The sequence below is a fragment of the Mauremys reevesii genome, linkage group 11, assembly GCF_016161935.1.
Source record: "Mauremys reevesii isolate NIE-2019 linkage group 11, ASM1616193v1, whole genome shotgun sequence".
In the NCBI taxonomy this organism is placed as follows: domain Eukaryota; kingdom Metazoa; phylum Chordata; order Testudines; family Geoemydidae; genus Mauremys; species Mauremys reevesii.
In genome coordinates this window covers 34,615,998-34,632,759 of record NC_052633.1, presented here as the reverse complement: position 1 = coordinate 34,632,759, position 16,762 = coordinate 34,615,998, and the positions used below count along the sequence as shown (strand labels likewise).

Genomic DNA, 16,762 nt, shown 5'->3' with positions numbered 1-16,762 from the left:
GTTGTATACAGTCAAATTGTAGCCATTGCAATCCCAGGATATTGGATAGACAAGGTGGGTAAGGAAATATCTTTTATTGGACCAACTTCTGTGATACTGGGAGTTCCTTTCTGAGACTTGAAGAAGAGCTCTGTGTGGCTCAAAAGCTTGTCTCGCTCTCATCCACAGGAGTTGAGACAATTAAAAAAAAAAAAAGGTTGCATAATGGGGAACGCATGCAGCAGAGGGCACTGCAGTGTAGAATATTGAAATTGGCAGTGCTAGGCACGACTGCCTGACCTGCTTGGCTCTCTTTTGATGGTGCAATTTTTAAGTAAGAATTTTAATCTCCCTTCTAACTCCCTCTATCTTAAGTAAAAGGTGTGCTTCATTCTGGTGCTGCTAGTTTCAGCATGCACACACTTTAGTGGAAACTTACAATTTATATGTAGTCTAATGATTACACATTCAAATAAAACACAATGATGCTTGTCTCTTTAGACCTTAAATGCTGTCAAACTGACATTTTTGCATTTCTGTGTATGTCTGGCTGTAGATAAGGTGGTAACTTTTGAATGCCACACCTACTCAATTCCAGAATTTCAGGAATTGGTCTAGGCAGCAGTGGTTGGAATCCTACAGATTTTGAGGAAAATCAGAAACCAAAAGGGGGAGAAAGTAGGGACCCAAGGAGCTAGTGCTGTCAATTTAGGATAGTTATAAGTTTTAGCACCTCTGCAATTGTGTACAGATCAAGCAACTGGTTGATGCCATCAATTAATGCTTTGCAGCATAACAGTACCGCTCCCTCCTCTAGAGTGACCAGATGTCCTGCTTTTATATGGACAATCCTGATTTTTGGGTCTTTTTCTTACATAGGCTCCTATTAGCCCCCCCCACCCCCGTCCCGATTTTTCACATTTGCTGTCTGGTCATCCTACCTACCTCCCCTCTACATAAAGAGTTTAACATGTTGACACATTGAGTGACTTATCTCCTAGACAAATAATAATGATAGGGGGAATGGGGTGTGTCAGGGGTCCCCAACACAGTGCCCACGGCGCCATGGCGCCCACGGGGCATCTAAATGTGCCCGCGTTCTGGCCAGCGGTCAAGCATCCGCCGAAATGCTGCCGAATTTTGGCGTCGACAACTCTCAATGACGTCGCTTGCCGCTGACAAGCGGCGTCAGCGAGAGGCGTCGCTGCCAAAAATCTTAGCATAAGTATTTCAAGTAGGACAGTGGGTGTAAAGAAGGCATAGATTAGTTTGGTATGACTGAACCACATGGTTCACACCTGTGCATCTGGCATTACAGATATTTTTTAGTAGCATTTATATAGTTATAGCAAGTACATTTCAGCTCATAATTGGTAAGTCTATCACCAACCTGTTGACTCTAACAGGCTTTTTTTTTGGGAGGCGGAGGGGTGGCTGAAGGGGCTAAGAACCATACTAAAATCATTTATAGGACCATGTACTAGTTTGATACTTTTGTTGCAAAGGCCTCTAAAATACCTTTCTACACTATTTGAGGAAATTGAGCTAGAAGTCTGCAGAGAATAACCATGTTTAAATACCACAGTCGCTCTCATCTTAGTGTGGTCAGAGCCTAGCTTCCCCAGCAAACACTACTCAACTCCCATGTCAACAGACCTCATAATTTTGTCTAATTTTCTTTATTGTATGTTTTCATGATCTTTCTCGACCTTGATAGGGGTTCTGTGTTCCACGGAATCCTGTTTTCCACTTCCTTCTGTTGCTCTTTTGTTTCAGCAGTGACATTGAAACCACACCTTTATTCTGAGTGCGCTAATATAAGGATTCTAATTGTATCTGACACAAGAAGAATCACCCGATTAGTGCTCTGCTTTAGTCAGGCAGAGATGCTAATTTCAGCTAAATCACATCCAACAAAATCACAAAATTTTATACTTGAAATAAGGATTGTGCAAGACAGACTATGCCTTTTTATAATTTTATTTATTTTGTAAAATATATCACAGTCTATTACTGAAATGTGACTGGAAAGATTTTTAACACTGATCTTACAAGGTATAAAAATTTACCATTACAAAAAAAAATGTAAAACATTGTGTGACAAAATGAAAGTTCTTTTTAGAGATTCTTTAAATCTAGGGTACAGAAAGCAGCCAGGAGATTTTAGAAATAGTTTGCTATAGTTCATCATGCTGATAGACATTGTACTCCTTTGCAGATATGAAGCCATCTCCGTCATGGTCATTCTTCTTAAATATATCGGCTAAAATAGAATCGTGAACCGATGCATCACGTTTTTTACCATCTCTTTCAAATTCCTGCTTCAAATAATGGCTTAGCTGAAAGAAAAAATTTAAAACATTATACTAAACATAGCTCAGAGTTCATTTTTGTAAGCTCATCGTGATAAACACTAGCATATAGGCATTCATATCACAAATATAAAATGACATAAGCTAAAAGCTCCGACACTTGAAACTCCAGAGCAAAAGTACACTAAAAGGAACAAAACATTAGGAACTCCATAACAAAAATAATGTACTGAAATGGTTATCTCCCTGACTATCTTCTCACTATAAAGTAACAATGCATAGTAAAAATCTTCAATGACTAGACACCTTTGAAGATATTTTCAACAGAAAACTGAGCTAGAGTGAAATGAGTTGATGTCTGACTAGTTTGTAGTGGGCAAATATCTCTATCATGAAACCATAAGTGATACTCTTTCTGGCTGTTGCAGCAGACAGGACAAGAATTTAGTGGGTGTAGAGTCTGAATTAACCTCTTAAATGTACTAATGGACCCTACACATTTCAATACACTCATTCCTCAAAAGGGGAGACTTTAGACACTGAGAGTGAAACAAACGTTGCATCCTTGTAAATCTGGGATGTAGCCCTGCACATAGCAAAGTGATAAGTAAAAGATGGAATCAGAGGCAGATCATACAGGGATAATGTATGCTTTGGTTTACTGGTAATGGTATATATATGTGATCTATTCCAAGTCAGTTGACTCACGTTACCTCATCTCGAGAGAGTTTCTTGTCACTGTCCATGTCTATTTGAGTAAATGCTTCAACACTACGTGGTCCTTTACTCACTGTGTACAGTTCAATCTCAAAGATCAATGTTGCATTAGGTGGAATCTTGCCTTGTGCTAAGAATATTAAAAAAACATTGTAGGAGTCACATTGGTCAAAGCTCATACTTCTGGTACATACATTCATACAGCAGTATTTCTATTATCTATTAGGAATGGGTTAATAGTGTAATTTTCCAACTTATGTGATACCTAAATAATAATCTGACCCCTGGCTTTAAATATTACACTATTAAGTCCTTCTTTCGGACTCCTTCCTACCTCATTCTTGACCCAGTGCAATCCTCTCCCTCACTGAACCCAGGACAACTCTCCTTATCTTTGTCTTCAGGGAGGTATTGCCTAGTGGCCTGTTCTTTGGGTTTTGCAGCTACATGGGTCGCTCCCTATTCATCAGGTGTGCCCAAACCCAATAGTAAAGACCCTCATACTGCAACCACAACAAATTCTCTTGGCCCCTGCTGTTCAAGCTGTAGAAAGCTGAGGGAGAGTCACCTTAGGATTTTTTTAGCTCCCAAGGTCTCTAAGCTCATCTCACTATTAGAAGCTATAGGTGTTGGACAGGAGTGTTTCCTGCTTTTCCTCTTCCTACACAATTGGAGGAGGCAGCCTCCAGCCCAAGACTTTAATGGGTTTAGGGGATGGCAGCAGGCAGACCCCCATAAACACTGAAATGCATGATTAGAGAGAAGGCCAGCTAGCCCGCAGCAGAGTGCAGGAGAAACAGGGGGTCTTAGCCACCAGGAAGCCCACAGAAAACATCAAAGGTAATGGATTCAGGGGTCTTTTTCAGAGGAGGTGGTTGCTGGCAAAAGGGAAATGAGATGGGGTTCCATTGGCAATCCTGATATTCAGAGGCGAATGTTTTCAGGCACTATTTACAACCATTCTATTTCTCTGAAACAATATGTGAAAAGATATTATTCACATTGTTCATCCCAAATGTCCAGACATTTAAATAAAAATTTTAAAATATACCTCAAACTATTAAAAATCCTCCTTAGGAAGCCTTGCATTAAGAGACATTTTGAAACACAATAGTATATACAAATGTGCCTTACAACAAATTCTTTTGAAGTCCTGACAATTCCACATGCCAGGCTAAAGTAATGTGTTCTTACTTTGTAATTTAAAAGTAAAATTTGAAAGGATTGTAGTAATGATGCAACGTTTACACACACTTCTTCTTTGTCTGAAATGGAGACAAGCAGGCAATAAAAGCAGCCAAGTTCTGCTAAAACATTTTGATATATCTGCATCTACTATTAAGGGATTTACAAATAATAAAATATAATCTGAAATATGCAACTAATTAGGAGAGAGTATACAGAATCCAAGCCACCTGATCAACACAGGAAAAATGGGCTATAGGAATGATCTGCTCAGTTCCAGAAGACAGAATGAAGGTAGGTTCTAATATTCCTGTGTCAAAGCATCTTCTGGTATCAAAGATGTAGAGGAAATATTAAATACAAAGATGGGTTACTGTATCATGGTAGCCAAATAACAACAGTGAATCAATAAGGTCTAAAAAGTCAGCCCAAAACATGCATTTGACAAACCATGCAACATGCAGTTAATGTTTAAATACACAGCTGGATCCTAATGATATGCTGGTTCACCTAAAGCTAGTATGTAGGCTAGTCTATCATCAGAATTTATTTTTGAGTTCCTACATATCCTATTAGATCTGAAGATTAAAATGTAAATCAGCTTTCTTTAACAGTGGCGGGCAAACAAACTGGTATTTCTTATTTGAGATAATGAATAAAATGGTATTGAGAGGTTTCAATTTTGACTACAAAACGTGTTTTGTTAAACTGTTTCAATTATGTAAATGTCTGAAATATATACCATATATTTGTAACAAGTTTATCTAACATTTATTAATACAAGCTAACGAGGCAGACTTTGGGGCAAGTAATTTTAAGAATTATACATACCAGAGACAAAGACATGTAAAGACCTAAAGAGCCACATGCAGCCTGACTAAGTCAAGATTAGACAGTCATCTTCCCCAGCATGCAGGAATACGCTAAGACAGAGAACAACCATGTTGCAGGAAAAAGTCTTTCTTCAAGCACTGCCTAGAACAAACAGTTAAATCTAAAATTAGATTTTAACAATGCACTTTTTATTTGATATCAATGACTTTTCTTGTTGCTACAAGGCAAGATTTGTTCATTTCTTGTTATGGTTAATGACGCAAATTCATTCTTGGTTCTTCATTCTTCATTCAATAGAATTACATCAAGGAAGAAGTTGGCTCATGGAATTTTGACATGAACAAACAATCAAACTGTGATCACAGAACAGCAGCAGCATGTTTAGTCAATGCCCCATGTTCCCAGACAAAGCTGGATTACAAAGAACTAAAATATGATATTGTCAGTTAAGCTGAAATGTTTCACAATAAGATTTTAAGTCTTGAATCAGCCCATTAGTCTCATATATTGCATACCTAAATGTCATGCATTCAGATTAGGTTTCCTGTGCTCCGTTTAGTGGGGTAGTGGTGACTGCAACAATTATTATGCTGAGTTATGAAACTTCTCATTCAATTAGTCTCAAGATAGTTTTCAAACAAATAATGTTTCATCAAATTAATTCAGTGGTGTGTAGTGAATCTCATATTGTTTTGATTGAGTGAAAATAAAAACAATTTTATTAAAAAGCCAATCTGGCAGTACCCTAATCTTGGAAATTAAACATGAATGTAATGCAACAGGAATAAGGATGTACATAAATAGGAAGAAATAATAATAATATAATATTTAATAATTCATTATATTTAATAATATTAAATAATAAAAGGCCTTTCTCGTAACCTCAAAAACAGATAACTAAATCCCCCAAATTCCTATAAAACAATAGTTTTCTGAAAATCTTATTTTTTTCCTCTGGCTGTCAGTGAACCATCTTTATTTTCTCCCACAAAAGGAAGTTCTTCTCGTAAAGTTGTATCTAAAGACCACTTAAAAATAACTATCAATTTACCCCTCCTGTTTGTCTGCTCCAATCCTAAATGAACTTTTGCAAAAATTCTTATATTTGGCTCTTCTGACTACAAAAAGAGATATTAGAGGCTCTGGAAATCAAACAGGAATATAATTATAAGCACAAGTTATGACCTCTCCTTGCTCTCCAAGCGCTCTTTGCTGTTAGCATAGAACTCCTCATTCATGTGAAATAAGCCACCCGTGAAAGCAGCACTGCAGTTGCTTGCAGAGTTAATGTAAGTGCCGTCACTGCACTTGCTGGAGGGTGAGACTAACTGTCCCGTGGTGCTGGAAATTAAAGAGCTGTAAGCATGTTGTGTATGGAGTGCTGGGTTGAAGATCTGATTCCTTTTGATAGCTTTTCAGTTGTGGTTTTTGTTTTCAAAAAATAAGTCATGTATTATTTAGATTGTAAGCAAATTTGATCAGGGACTGGCAGCACAATGGAGCCTCAATCCTGAGAGGGTACTTTGCGTGCTACAATAATACAAATAATAGCAACGAAAGGATGATCTCTCTCTCTGTCACATAGTAGGTGCTGTTAGTAGTTGTGACGCTCCTATCAGAGAAGTTCCTTTCTAGCAAAAGAGAGAGCTTGTTAGCATGGACCTATAATGACAGGTCCAATTCTGCCAATACTTGAGTTGGCCTTATTCACATGAGCAACCCAATTACATTCCTTGGAACTATGTTTGTGGGTAAGAACTCGTATGAATAAGAGTTTGCAGGATCAGGCCCTGTAATTGCAGCCATCAAATAAACCCTCAATCAAAAAAGCTTGGATGATCAATACTCAAGTAAATTATTTACAACACTGTTTTCTGTCATTTATCTGAAAACAAAGACAGAAGAAAAAGCAGATATGAATTTTATTTTTTTTTACCATAGCCTTGCTTTCCATATGCTAATGATGGTGGAATTGTCACTTTCCGTTTTTCTCCAGGACACATATTCATCATAGCAATATCTAATCCTTTTATGACTTGGCCAACACCCAGAACAAACCACTTTGGGTGACCTTCATTTTGTGTCCGACTACAAAAACAATAAAAAGCTTTTAGCGAGTAGACAGCAACAAAGTCAGTGTTAAAATATTTTTTTAAAAATCACTTTAACATTTAAATACAGTACTATCTTTGGAAAGTGTGACGTTATTTAGATACATTTTTTAAGAAGCCACAGTAAAGTGTACATTAAAAAGTAAACAACTGCCCATTTTTATTTATATTGAAGTATTAACAGTTTTTCTGGTATAATTGGTTAAAAATCCTAAATTGCATACACAGAAAAGCTCCTGTTGACTTGTTAAAGAACAAGGAAAAATTGAGTGCTAAAATTGCACCTTTCTGCAGAACGTACAAGAGGGGCACTGGGCGAGGAAAACTCTAGTAATTTCCCTTAGCAGAGTTTCTCCAAATCACGCAAGTGGGGGCAGAATGTCTTCTCTCCCCTCTTCTCCTACCCCTGAAAACAAATACTGTACGCAGAATGAGCTGCAAAACAGTGGATTATAGAGGATATGCAGGATGACAGGCCATCCATCTGGTGGCTTTATTCCTCAACACTGGAGCTGACCAATCCTTCAGCTCCTAGACAATATGTCTCCATTGGAGCCACACTGCAAAGTGTTCCCCTAGTATGCAATGCCTCCACTCTCACCTATAGAATTACCTAGATCTCCACTAAAACCCCTATCAACACTACCCTATTTCAACCAGTAGTGGGCTTCCACGGGCATCATATTTTGTCCTAAACTGAGCATACTGCTTCCACACTGGTCTCAGGGAAAGAAAGGCCAAGATCAGGAAAACTTTAATATCCTTTAAGTTTTGATTTTTGGATGAATTAATATATCTGTTGGATCCCAAACTGTAAAAGTTAATATTTTTAACATACTTCAAAACTTATTTCACAACAATAATGGTTAAGCAAAAGGTTGTTCCTTTTATTTATTGAAGAATACAAACTAACACATTGATCCGGCAAAGACTTATGCATGTGTGTACCTTGACACGCTGTGAGCAAAGTTGCTCACGTGCATTGTGCCTAGTCTACACAAGAAAACTACACTATTTATGGCACTCTTAAATTGAAATAAGTGTCTACATAAGAGGGTGCCACTGATTTAACTACATTGATTTCTAACAAAATGTAGTTAAATGAATACAATTTTCTTCAAGACCCGAGTCTTTGCAGGATTGGGGCTTAATTTGGCCTAAATGTTATATAAATAACATTTATTTACAGCATTTGTGGGTTGAAAGTATAGCTCTAGATATACATTTATATAATTCTAAACCTCACTGTAATTTTGGGCACTGCATACAAGTTTTCCTTTTGAACAGATTCAGTATTGTCAAATCTGCTTTAACACAGATTTAAAAAGAAACAAAAGGCTAAATGTTTGCCTATTTTTTATTTGCAGAGAGGAGAGGCAAATCTGGTGAAGAAGAATGGTATAAATAGCACAGTTATTTACCTGCAATAAAACTTGGATCCATCAGCGGCCAGGTAGCCATCATAATGTGCATTAAGCATATCCCCCTTCTTGCTCTTTGGCTTGCATTCTTTGGGCACATGTAAAACTTCTATTTTAACTTCCTCTGCAGTGGCATCGTCTTTCTTTTGTCCGTGCGTGTGGATCGTAAGAAGACAAAAAGCCTGTAAGAGAAAAACTAATTTGACTCCGAAAGTCATGCTGGCTAAACTCGCAGGCTTGTTCTGACTCAGGTTCCTAGCGCATCCACCCGCCCTGCACTCTGGCTGCGTGGCATCGTTCGACGTCAGGCTGACACTAACTGGGGCGTGTACATCGTATCCCCCAAGCTGCCGCGTCGCTGCGGTCGGTGGGCTCAGCCCGGGCGCTACGCCCCGCCCGCTTGCTCCTCCCCTAGTGACCATGTTTGATTGCCTGAGGTCTGCAAAGACAGCGCTCGGGGCGGGGGATTCTGTTCAGGACTGAGTCCTTCCCTTGAGAGCGCTTCCCTCCCCGACCTGTCTCAAGTGTCCCCGGGGGAGCGGGATGCATTACCACCTCCCGGGGGGCGGGCTTGTTACCGGGGCTCTGCTGGTGCTGGGGGGATTTCGCGGGCTGTATCACAAAGGGTCTCGCGGTCCCTTGGGGTAGGGGGGGGTTGCTCTGTGTGTGCGCCCCCCCAGGAGTTGGCGGTGCCCGCACCGTCTCTCCCGCAGGGCGGGGGGGGGATTTGGGGGTGCGCGTTTCCACCTCTGCTGTCGCAGCATTTTCCTTCATGTGCAGCGGCCCAGCTTCACTTCCACTCCCCTCATCCGCAGGGGGCAGAAACTTAAGCGCTGCCACCAGGCTCTCTGCGGGGGAGGTGGGAGGCCTCTGCTGAGACCGTGGCTGCCCCGCGGGCCGCGTGTCTGGCCGAGGCAGGGTAGGTTCGCCCGGAGTCGCGGCACGGGTACGCGGGCAGGCTTAGCCGGCCCCCTTCCTGCAGGAAGTAAATGAAACGTCCGGGTCAATGGCAGCAAACACGACGGGGGGCGGGACGGGGAGCCAGAGGCAGCCGAGGAGCGGGGCGGGCAGAGCCTGCGGGGAGCTGGACACCTGCGCCCCCCGCGTCCCCGGACTGCCATGTGCATAGGACATGAGGCGCTCTGCCGCGCCTGCTGCCCCTGTGCATAGCCCGCTGCGGGCAGCATCTGCTGCGCCAGCCGGATCCTGGGGCTGCGGCTGCGGCTGCTCTCGGCCCCCGAGCTGCGCGGCTCAGCCGTAAAGTCTCCGCCGCAGCTGCCGCCCGTTCCCAGGAGGAGGAGGATGCTGCACGGAGCCCAGCCCTGAGCTATGGAAGGGGTCCTGTACAAGTGGACCAATTACCTGACAGGTAGGGGCAGGGCGCCTTCGGCACAGCGGGGAGGATGGAGGTGCTGGTGCAGGGTGGGTGCGGATGCGGACTAGTGTCCGCTGAGGTTACGAAACCAGCTGGCGTGTGGAGCTGGTGGCCGCTGTTTGAATCTAGCCTGCTTGGGAAGAAGGGGGCAGTTTTAGCCTCTGGTGGCTGTTGGGTGGCCTACCGGAGAGCAGTCTCCGTTCAGTAGCCTGTTGCTCCTAGGCTCGGGGAATCCAGTTGTGGTGCAGGCAGCAATGGGCGATGTCCGATTCTGTGAGTGAGTGAAAGACCTTTACCCTCCAGAGCTGCTGATCTGCACCTTTCACAAGAACTAAATTCACGCCACACCCACGTTTTAAACTCCGTCCTGCAGATTACCCAAGATCTGGGAGATGTTGGGGTCTTTTTAAAATATAGTTATTACTAAAACGCATGCTATTTTAATTGAAGATTGCATTCATACTCAGTATTTTGGAATGTACTTATATGGCCCCCCTTGCTCAATATAGCTCACTGGTCAGGGTGTGTGCTATAGTTATCACCCTGTGTCTAATCTACAGCAGATATGGTTCTGTTACAGCTCTTAGCTTGAAAGCCTGGCTCTTAAACTGTAGAGGCTCATGCTTAAAGCTCTGGGGGCCCCTGGTTCAGTCAGTGGAGGATGATGCCCATCATATGACCACTTCACAATTCTGAAAGTATGTATCCTCACAAGACCCCTGTTAGGTGGGAAGGTAATGTTATCCTCAGTTTACAAAGAGCCCAGGGTCATAAAGGAAATCTGCCAGAGCAGGGAATTGAAGTCCTAGTCTATCACCTTAACCACTGGAGCATCCTTCCTCCCTTAAGAAATAGCTATGATAAACCATTAATTGCATGCAAACATATTGTAAGATATAATCATTGCACTTGTCACTGCGTGCCCTTTCCTGGACACATCTTGTTCAACACAGGTGTCTCTGGGTAGCTAGTACAGCCCTCTTAACCCTCGAACTTTCTCTTGGCGCTTGCCTGTGAATATCGGCACATCTTAGGTAATTTTCTTACCTCTATCTCAAGGGTCCTGCAGATCTCTTGAAAACCCTATGACTAACTATGCCTCCAAGTTCTGGACTTGAAAAACCACTCAACATTGATTTAACCTGAATAAACGTAACATAAACATAACAATACTTCTAAGAGCCTGGCAGTGCTTCCCTTGATTGCAGTTTGTCCGACCCTCTTTGTCCTCAGGAGCCAGCGCTGCCCTTCAAATTCAGCCTCCCCTCCCCAGTTCCAAACATGCAGTCTGGTGGAGCTTCTGTCCAGGAGTCCTAGCCTCTCTGTCCCCAGCTGCATCTGTTCTTCTGGTATTCATCCAAAAGCATACCCTATCGTACAGTTGTGCTTATCAGCAATTATCCTATAATGTCTCATATCATATAATTTCAAGTTAACAAGATAGTCCTTTCTCTGTGACAGTTGAGAAGGAAGGGGCTTGATATTGCCTCTTGAAAATTGTCCGTCTTCCTGTAGTGAATGGCTCTGACAGAAAGTAGGATCATCAATCTGTTAAAAAAGTGATTGAAAAGACACTAACTAAAAGGTGTCTATAATGGAATGGGTTCTACAAATAACAATATTTCCTAACCTCCTCATTATTACAAGCATTATTTTTGTGCGCATCACTGTGTTGTGTGGTATTTTTGGGAAATGGTGCTTTCATGTTTAGCAGGTAAGACCTTTGCTGTATTGGCTAATTCTTCTTGCTTTGTAAGACTGAAGTTTGGAATAGTCAGGCCTCTGTGGCGTGGCATAGCAGAGTAGAATTGAATATGGATATATATTAATGTGGTACATTATTTCAATAAACTGCAGAGTTGCTGGATACTCACAGTTCTTGCTGATGTCAATGGAAGATGTGACTGCTCAGGCTCTCTGATCTCAGGCCGGATCTGGCCCTGTAGTAGGAAAGAGAATGTGAAGAAATACTGTAGAAAACATCTTGCAGTGTCAGTATTGAAACAAGTACTGATGACTGGGAACCACTAATTTAGAGTACCAGAGGAAGGTAATTAATAGATGACTACAAGTTCCTGACCCAGAATGAAACATGACTGTTCTCTTAACTTAGGACTTTCTATTTTGTATGTCCGGTCACAATTAATAAATTGGATGATTGTGAGCACAGGATGAACTCTAACTGTATACATGTCTTAGTTCTGTTAAGGCCAGTCTAATTAGGGAATCCAGAATAGGACAAATGATAAGAAATTTGTTAAAAATCTTAAAACTTGTTATGAAGTTAGATTTCACCTCTGGATATATTGGATATATAAATTTTGAGCCAGATGTATCAGTAGCATACAATGAAAATGAGTAAGTGGTAATATATTTCTGATGGCTTTTCTAGGCACATAACAATTCTGTAAAAGCCATTTAATAAACAATAACTTTTATGTTATTCACATCATATAGGCTTGTTAGTTTAAAAAAAACAACAACAAAGAAGTCTTGTAGCCATAAGTTGTGATGAGATACCTTTGGCTATGGTCATTCTTCTACAGAATTAAAGAAAAGGCATTGTTAGTCCTGGTCTACCCTGGGAACTTACATCCTCATAGCTGCGTCTCTCAGGGGTGTGAAAAATCCACACCCCTGAGAGACATAACTATGCCGACCTAATCCCTGATGTAGACAGTGTTAGGTTGATGGAAGAATTCTTCTGTCAACCTAGCTACTGTCTCTTGGCGAGGTGGATTAACTACAGTGGTGGAAGAACCTCCTCCCGCACCATTGCTGTAGAGAGCGCCTATCCTGAAGTGCTACAGTGGTGCAGCTGTAGCATTTTAAGTGTAGACATACCCTCATTAACTAAAGAAGGCAATCTTAAGTCTGGCATTTCCTAACTTTTGTGGGCTTCACTTTACAGTGTTAATGTAGTGTTTTGGAGGTAATTATTTATTATTTGTATTGCAGTAATGTCTAGCTGCCCCAACAGTGATTAGGACCTCAGCTTACAGTGGGTAGAATTTTCAGAAGTACTTGTGGGACTTATAAGTACAAGTCCTTTCTAGTCTCTTTCAATGAGACTTTCCCCCTAAAGTTTCTTAGGCTCTATTCAAAATCCTTCCCTGAATTTACACCAGGGCCGCCCGGGGGTGGGGTGGAGGTGGGGGTGGGGGCAAGTGGCCCTGATTTACACATAGGAAGAGACAGTCTCTCCTTAGAAGAACTTCCAGTGTAAGGCACTGATCTAGCTAGATCTGTGTTGGCCATCCACACAGATTAAGTTGTAGGATCTAGCTGTAAATAGACACAAAATGGACAAAAGGCATGAGAAAGGAAATATTATCCCCATTTTACAGCTGGGGAACCAAGGCACAGAAGATTACGTGACTTGTTCAAAGTCAGAGGGGCTGAGTCAGAAACTGAGTTCAGTAGAAGTGTTACAGCAGGCACAGCGGCTGTGCTGCTGTAGCACTGTGGTGTAGACACTTATTAGAAGGGGTTCTTCTGTCACTGTAGTAAATTCACCTCTCCGAGAGGCAGTAGCTAGGTTGACGGAAGAATTCTTTCATCAACCAAGTGATGTCTGGAGCTTAGGTTGGTTTATTTACATCACACAAGGTGTGAAATTTTTCACAGCCCTGAGTGATGTGGTAAAGCTGACCTATCTTTGTAGTGTAGACCAGCCCTAAGATAGGGCACATACTGTAATATCTTATTATAACACAGAGATCTGTTCTGAAAGCTTCTGACATATCATTCCGAATGACTCGCAATAGGCCTGTCTGTGTGCACTTGCTTGCACCAAGCCTCAAGACTGCATTCTTCAATAGTCCAGTGCCAGCTCTCAGAGTTTTATCACAAATCTCTTGATATTTAGTATTTATCTTAAATCTCCGTCTCCTGGAGTAAAGTGTTTGCATGAGAATCTCAGCGCCCCCCCCCCCGCTTTTTTTTTTTTAAGCGTCTAATCCTCATGGTTGTGGAGAAAAGCTTGAAAGTGTGAAACCTAAATGCTCAAAAGTTTCATGATATTTTGGGACCTGACTTTTTGAACCCTTAGGGCTGGCAATACCATAGTTCTGAAAACAGTTCTGTCTCTGGCACTAGTCAGTTAATTGGTTTTTAATTAACAGTACAGGAAGATCTGTGGCTGACAGCTTTTTGTCAGTAGTGGGTCCATCCATATGTGCAGTTGCGTTTTGTAGACCTCATCCTGTGGCCCTCACTTGTGTGAGTAGTTCCAGTGAAGTTATTGGAACTAAGTAGCAGTTGGAGTACTGGTGAGTAATGCCCTGTATAAAATCACGGCAGTGTCCTGGTTAAATGTTTTAATTTCACGGGATATGCATGACCACCAAGTCCCACTCACAACCTCAAGCTGCTGCAACTTTCCCAACAGTGGGGACATGGGTATCCCTTCTTCCAGCTCCCTGCTGACTGAGGCCATGCCTGCTCCTAGGGGGCATTAGTGGACCAGTCCCATATGGGAGTGGAGTAGGGAGGTGATGGACCAATCCCATCTTGGGGAGTGGAGGCAAGGTGATGTGGGTCATGCAATGTCTCACTATTGATGACGGCTAGTCCAGCGTAGGCCATTGCCTCTGCTTTCTGCCTGTCTGGTAGGGTGAGGGGGCAATGCTGACAACATGCAGCAAGCTAGCAGGCCTAGCGGAGATGCTGCAGGAGCTGTGACCAATATCTGTTGCTTGAAGCCCAAGCAGCTGTGTGAAGCCCAACAGATATTTGTCTAATTTCACAATTTTCACACAGGCTGTGACACTGTAATTTATACAAGGCCTTACTGATGAGAGTAAAGGTTGTAGGTGTCAGGCCGTATCAGAGAGAGAGAGAGAGTCAGTCAGTCTGTGTGCCTGTCCCCAGGTAAAAGAAAGTATTAGTTTCCAGTGTAGATAGTTTTTGACTTCCAGGACCACAAGTATTTCCCAGCTCAAAAAGAAGCATTAGCTTTGGCCAGAACTGGGTGTAAGGATTGAATGGGTGGGATAAAACTGTATAAATGAAAATGCTGAACAGCACAAATTTTTTTAAAAAGCCTTTGAAGTGCTGCAAAGCACTCACTAATGTTAGTGAAAACTTGTAACATAGCAAGAATGTCCACACTGAATTATTTCCCCAAAAATATATTGCAGCTGTCAGTTTATTTCTAGGGAGAAATGGAATGAACCTGTGCATTCACCATTAGCAAACTCACTGAGTTTCTTTAATTTTGTTTCCCCTCTTCCTTTTCCCTTCCTAGGATTCCCCTTGGAGACAGTCGTTAGTACTGCATCCTTTCATCATGAAAAAGATTTCTTTTCTGCTAATTCAGTGGAACTAATTGGCCCCCTAGAGTGAATCAGTATAGGATCATACAAAATGCTTATTCAGGCCTCTTGTTTAATTGTAGTGCCACTGGCTTTTTTCTGCTCTCTTGTTATTCTGTTCCTTTTCTGTGCTGCTCTGCTTCAGTGAATTCAGACGCATTTGGACAGCAAAGTTAAGCTATCAGAACCTGTGAAATGTCAGTGGGCTGGTTGCCTGGCTGCCTGTATACACGCTAATAGAGCATGATGGAAGAGTGCAAAGGAAAGAAACACAGACCTAGTTCTTCAGATGTAGGAGGCTATCAGGATTGTCTAACCATTTTCTTTTAAAACAATCACATCCCAGATTAACTCTGTTTGCTGAATTGAACTGTCGTATAAGTTTGCGCCCTACCCAAACCAAGTATCATTCTGTTCTATTTTTATCTTTAAAGATATGTCAAGCGTGACCTCAGTGTTCAGCATGACTTGAATTTATCATGCTAACGCAAGCCTCTTTTGCACTCCCAGTACCATTAGTCCAGGAGTGGAGTTCTAAGATAGAGCCTGAATTTGAATCCTGTGCATAGTAGCAAACTATGCTACACTGAGCTGGCACCACAAGCATGTTTTGGTTGGTTTTTCAGACTTTTGTTAGTCTTTTTATGCTGTGTGCTTGACATCCTTCTCAAATATATGGGTGGGTGTACTTTGCTACACAGCTGGGGACCTTATGTGCACATCTTCCTGTGAAAGACTAGTTAGGTTATTATCAAATGTTAGATAGCTATGTACAATCTTTATTCTCCATGATGAATGTATTTGATAGAGATACTTCGTATTTTTAGTGAAATGTCAATGAATATAGTATGTGTGTCCTGTGGCCACTTTCTTTTTGAAGTAGTATTAGTCAGATTGTAGTTCTAACCCCTTTTTCCTGCACAAAAATGAAAAATTACTGGGCAGGTTTCCTTAAGATGTAGTTCTTGTTTAATGGATACTGCCAACTTGAAATCTATTCTGTTTTTTAAATATTACTTAATTACAGACAGTACATCTGTGCACAGAGTCCCACTGTTAAATTTGGGGCCGCACAATTTTTTTATGGTTCTTTCCTCCTGTATTGCTATCTGAGAGATTGTCATAAACAGATGACAATTACTATTTCTCCTCTGTTGTTAGTTAGTAAACCAGATTATACACAGTACTGTCAAATGCACAAATTAAATAAACTGAAAACATATTTTTAAATCTTTCAGTTACACTGTAGCTATCTTCGAGCCAGTACCTGCAAGCATTTATGCAAGCTCGACAAACTACACATGGAACATTCACTTTACTCCATATGATGTCTGCCTATGGCAGAGTCTCGGATAGGTTTTGAAAAACCTAGAACTCCAGGAATTCACAGTATTCTGAATGTAAAAGGGAAACAAATCTCTGTGAAAGCCTATGGAAAAATCAGTCATAGAGCTTTTTTGTGCCCATTTTTTGTTAGTCCACTGAATATTTTTGTAGTCCAAAAATATCAGAT

At 41.4% G+C, this 16,762-nt stretch overlaps 2 protein-coding genes across 7 annotated transcripts in view; one reads left to right on the top strand and one right to left on the bottom strand.

Moving 5' to 3' along the window:
- Positions 1-1,972: 1,972 nt before the first annotated feature.
- On the bottom strand, positions 1,973-9,437 carry FKBP7 (FKBP prolyl isomerase 7). 5 transcript variants are annotated; one of them, XM_039495303.1, is made up of 5 exons: positions 9,259-9,426; positions 8,560-8,741; positions 6,964-7,115; positions 3,005-3,138; positions 1,973-2,318 (listed from the first exon to the last, which is right to left on the bottom strand). In XM_039495303.1, the coding sequence occupies exons 1-5, from the start codon at positions 9,331-9,333 to the stop codon at positions 2,157-2,159; spliced, it is 705 nt and encodes a 234-aa protein (XP_039351237.1). In that variant the 5' UTR covers positions 9,334-9,426; the 3' UTR covers positions 1,973-2,156. The 5 variants fall into 5 exon arrangements, 3 of the variants coding, with proteins under 3 accessions (XP_039351237.1, XP_039351238.1, XP_039351236.1); XM_039495304.1 differs by having other exon boundaries at positions 1,975-2,318; positions 9,307-9,437; XR_005586317.1 differs by lacking the exons at positions 1,973-2,318; positions 9,259-9,426 and adding exons at positions 4,424-4,517; positions 5,025-5,168 and having other exon boundaries at positions 3,118-3,138; positions 8,560-9,084.
- Positions 9,403-16,762, top strand: part of PLEKHA3 (pleckstrin homology domain containing A3) — a 22,617-nt gene continuing 15,257 nt past the window's right edge. Inside the window, exon 1 of one of the 2 annotated variants that reach the window (XM_039495301.1) lies at positions 9,403-9,478. Coding sequence is in view for 1 of the 2 variants with exons in the window: in XM_039495300.1 (XP_039351234.1) it covers positions 9,889-9,928 (40 nt within the window). In the remaining variant the exon portion in view is untranslated. Of the gene's footprint in view, positions 9,929-16,762 lie in introns of both variants that reach the window. The other variant, XM_039495300.1, reaches the window with a different exon arrangement.

Excerpts from the sequence above, each read along its gene's own strand:
- FKBP7 (XM_039495302.1), bottom strand. The coding sequence starts at position 8,981 with ATGGTCACTAGGGGAGGAGCAAGCGGGCGGGGCGTAGCGCCCGGGCTG. Across the intron at positions 7,116-8,559 it reads GGATCCAAGTTTTATTGCAG|TCGGACACAAAATGAAGGTC; the intron begins GTAAATAACTGT and ends TTGTTTTTGTAG. Across the intron at positions 2,319-3,004 it reads AGAAACTCTCTCGAGATGAG|CTAAGCCATTATTTGAAGCA; the intron begins GTAACGTGAGTC and ends TTTTTCTTTCAG.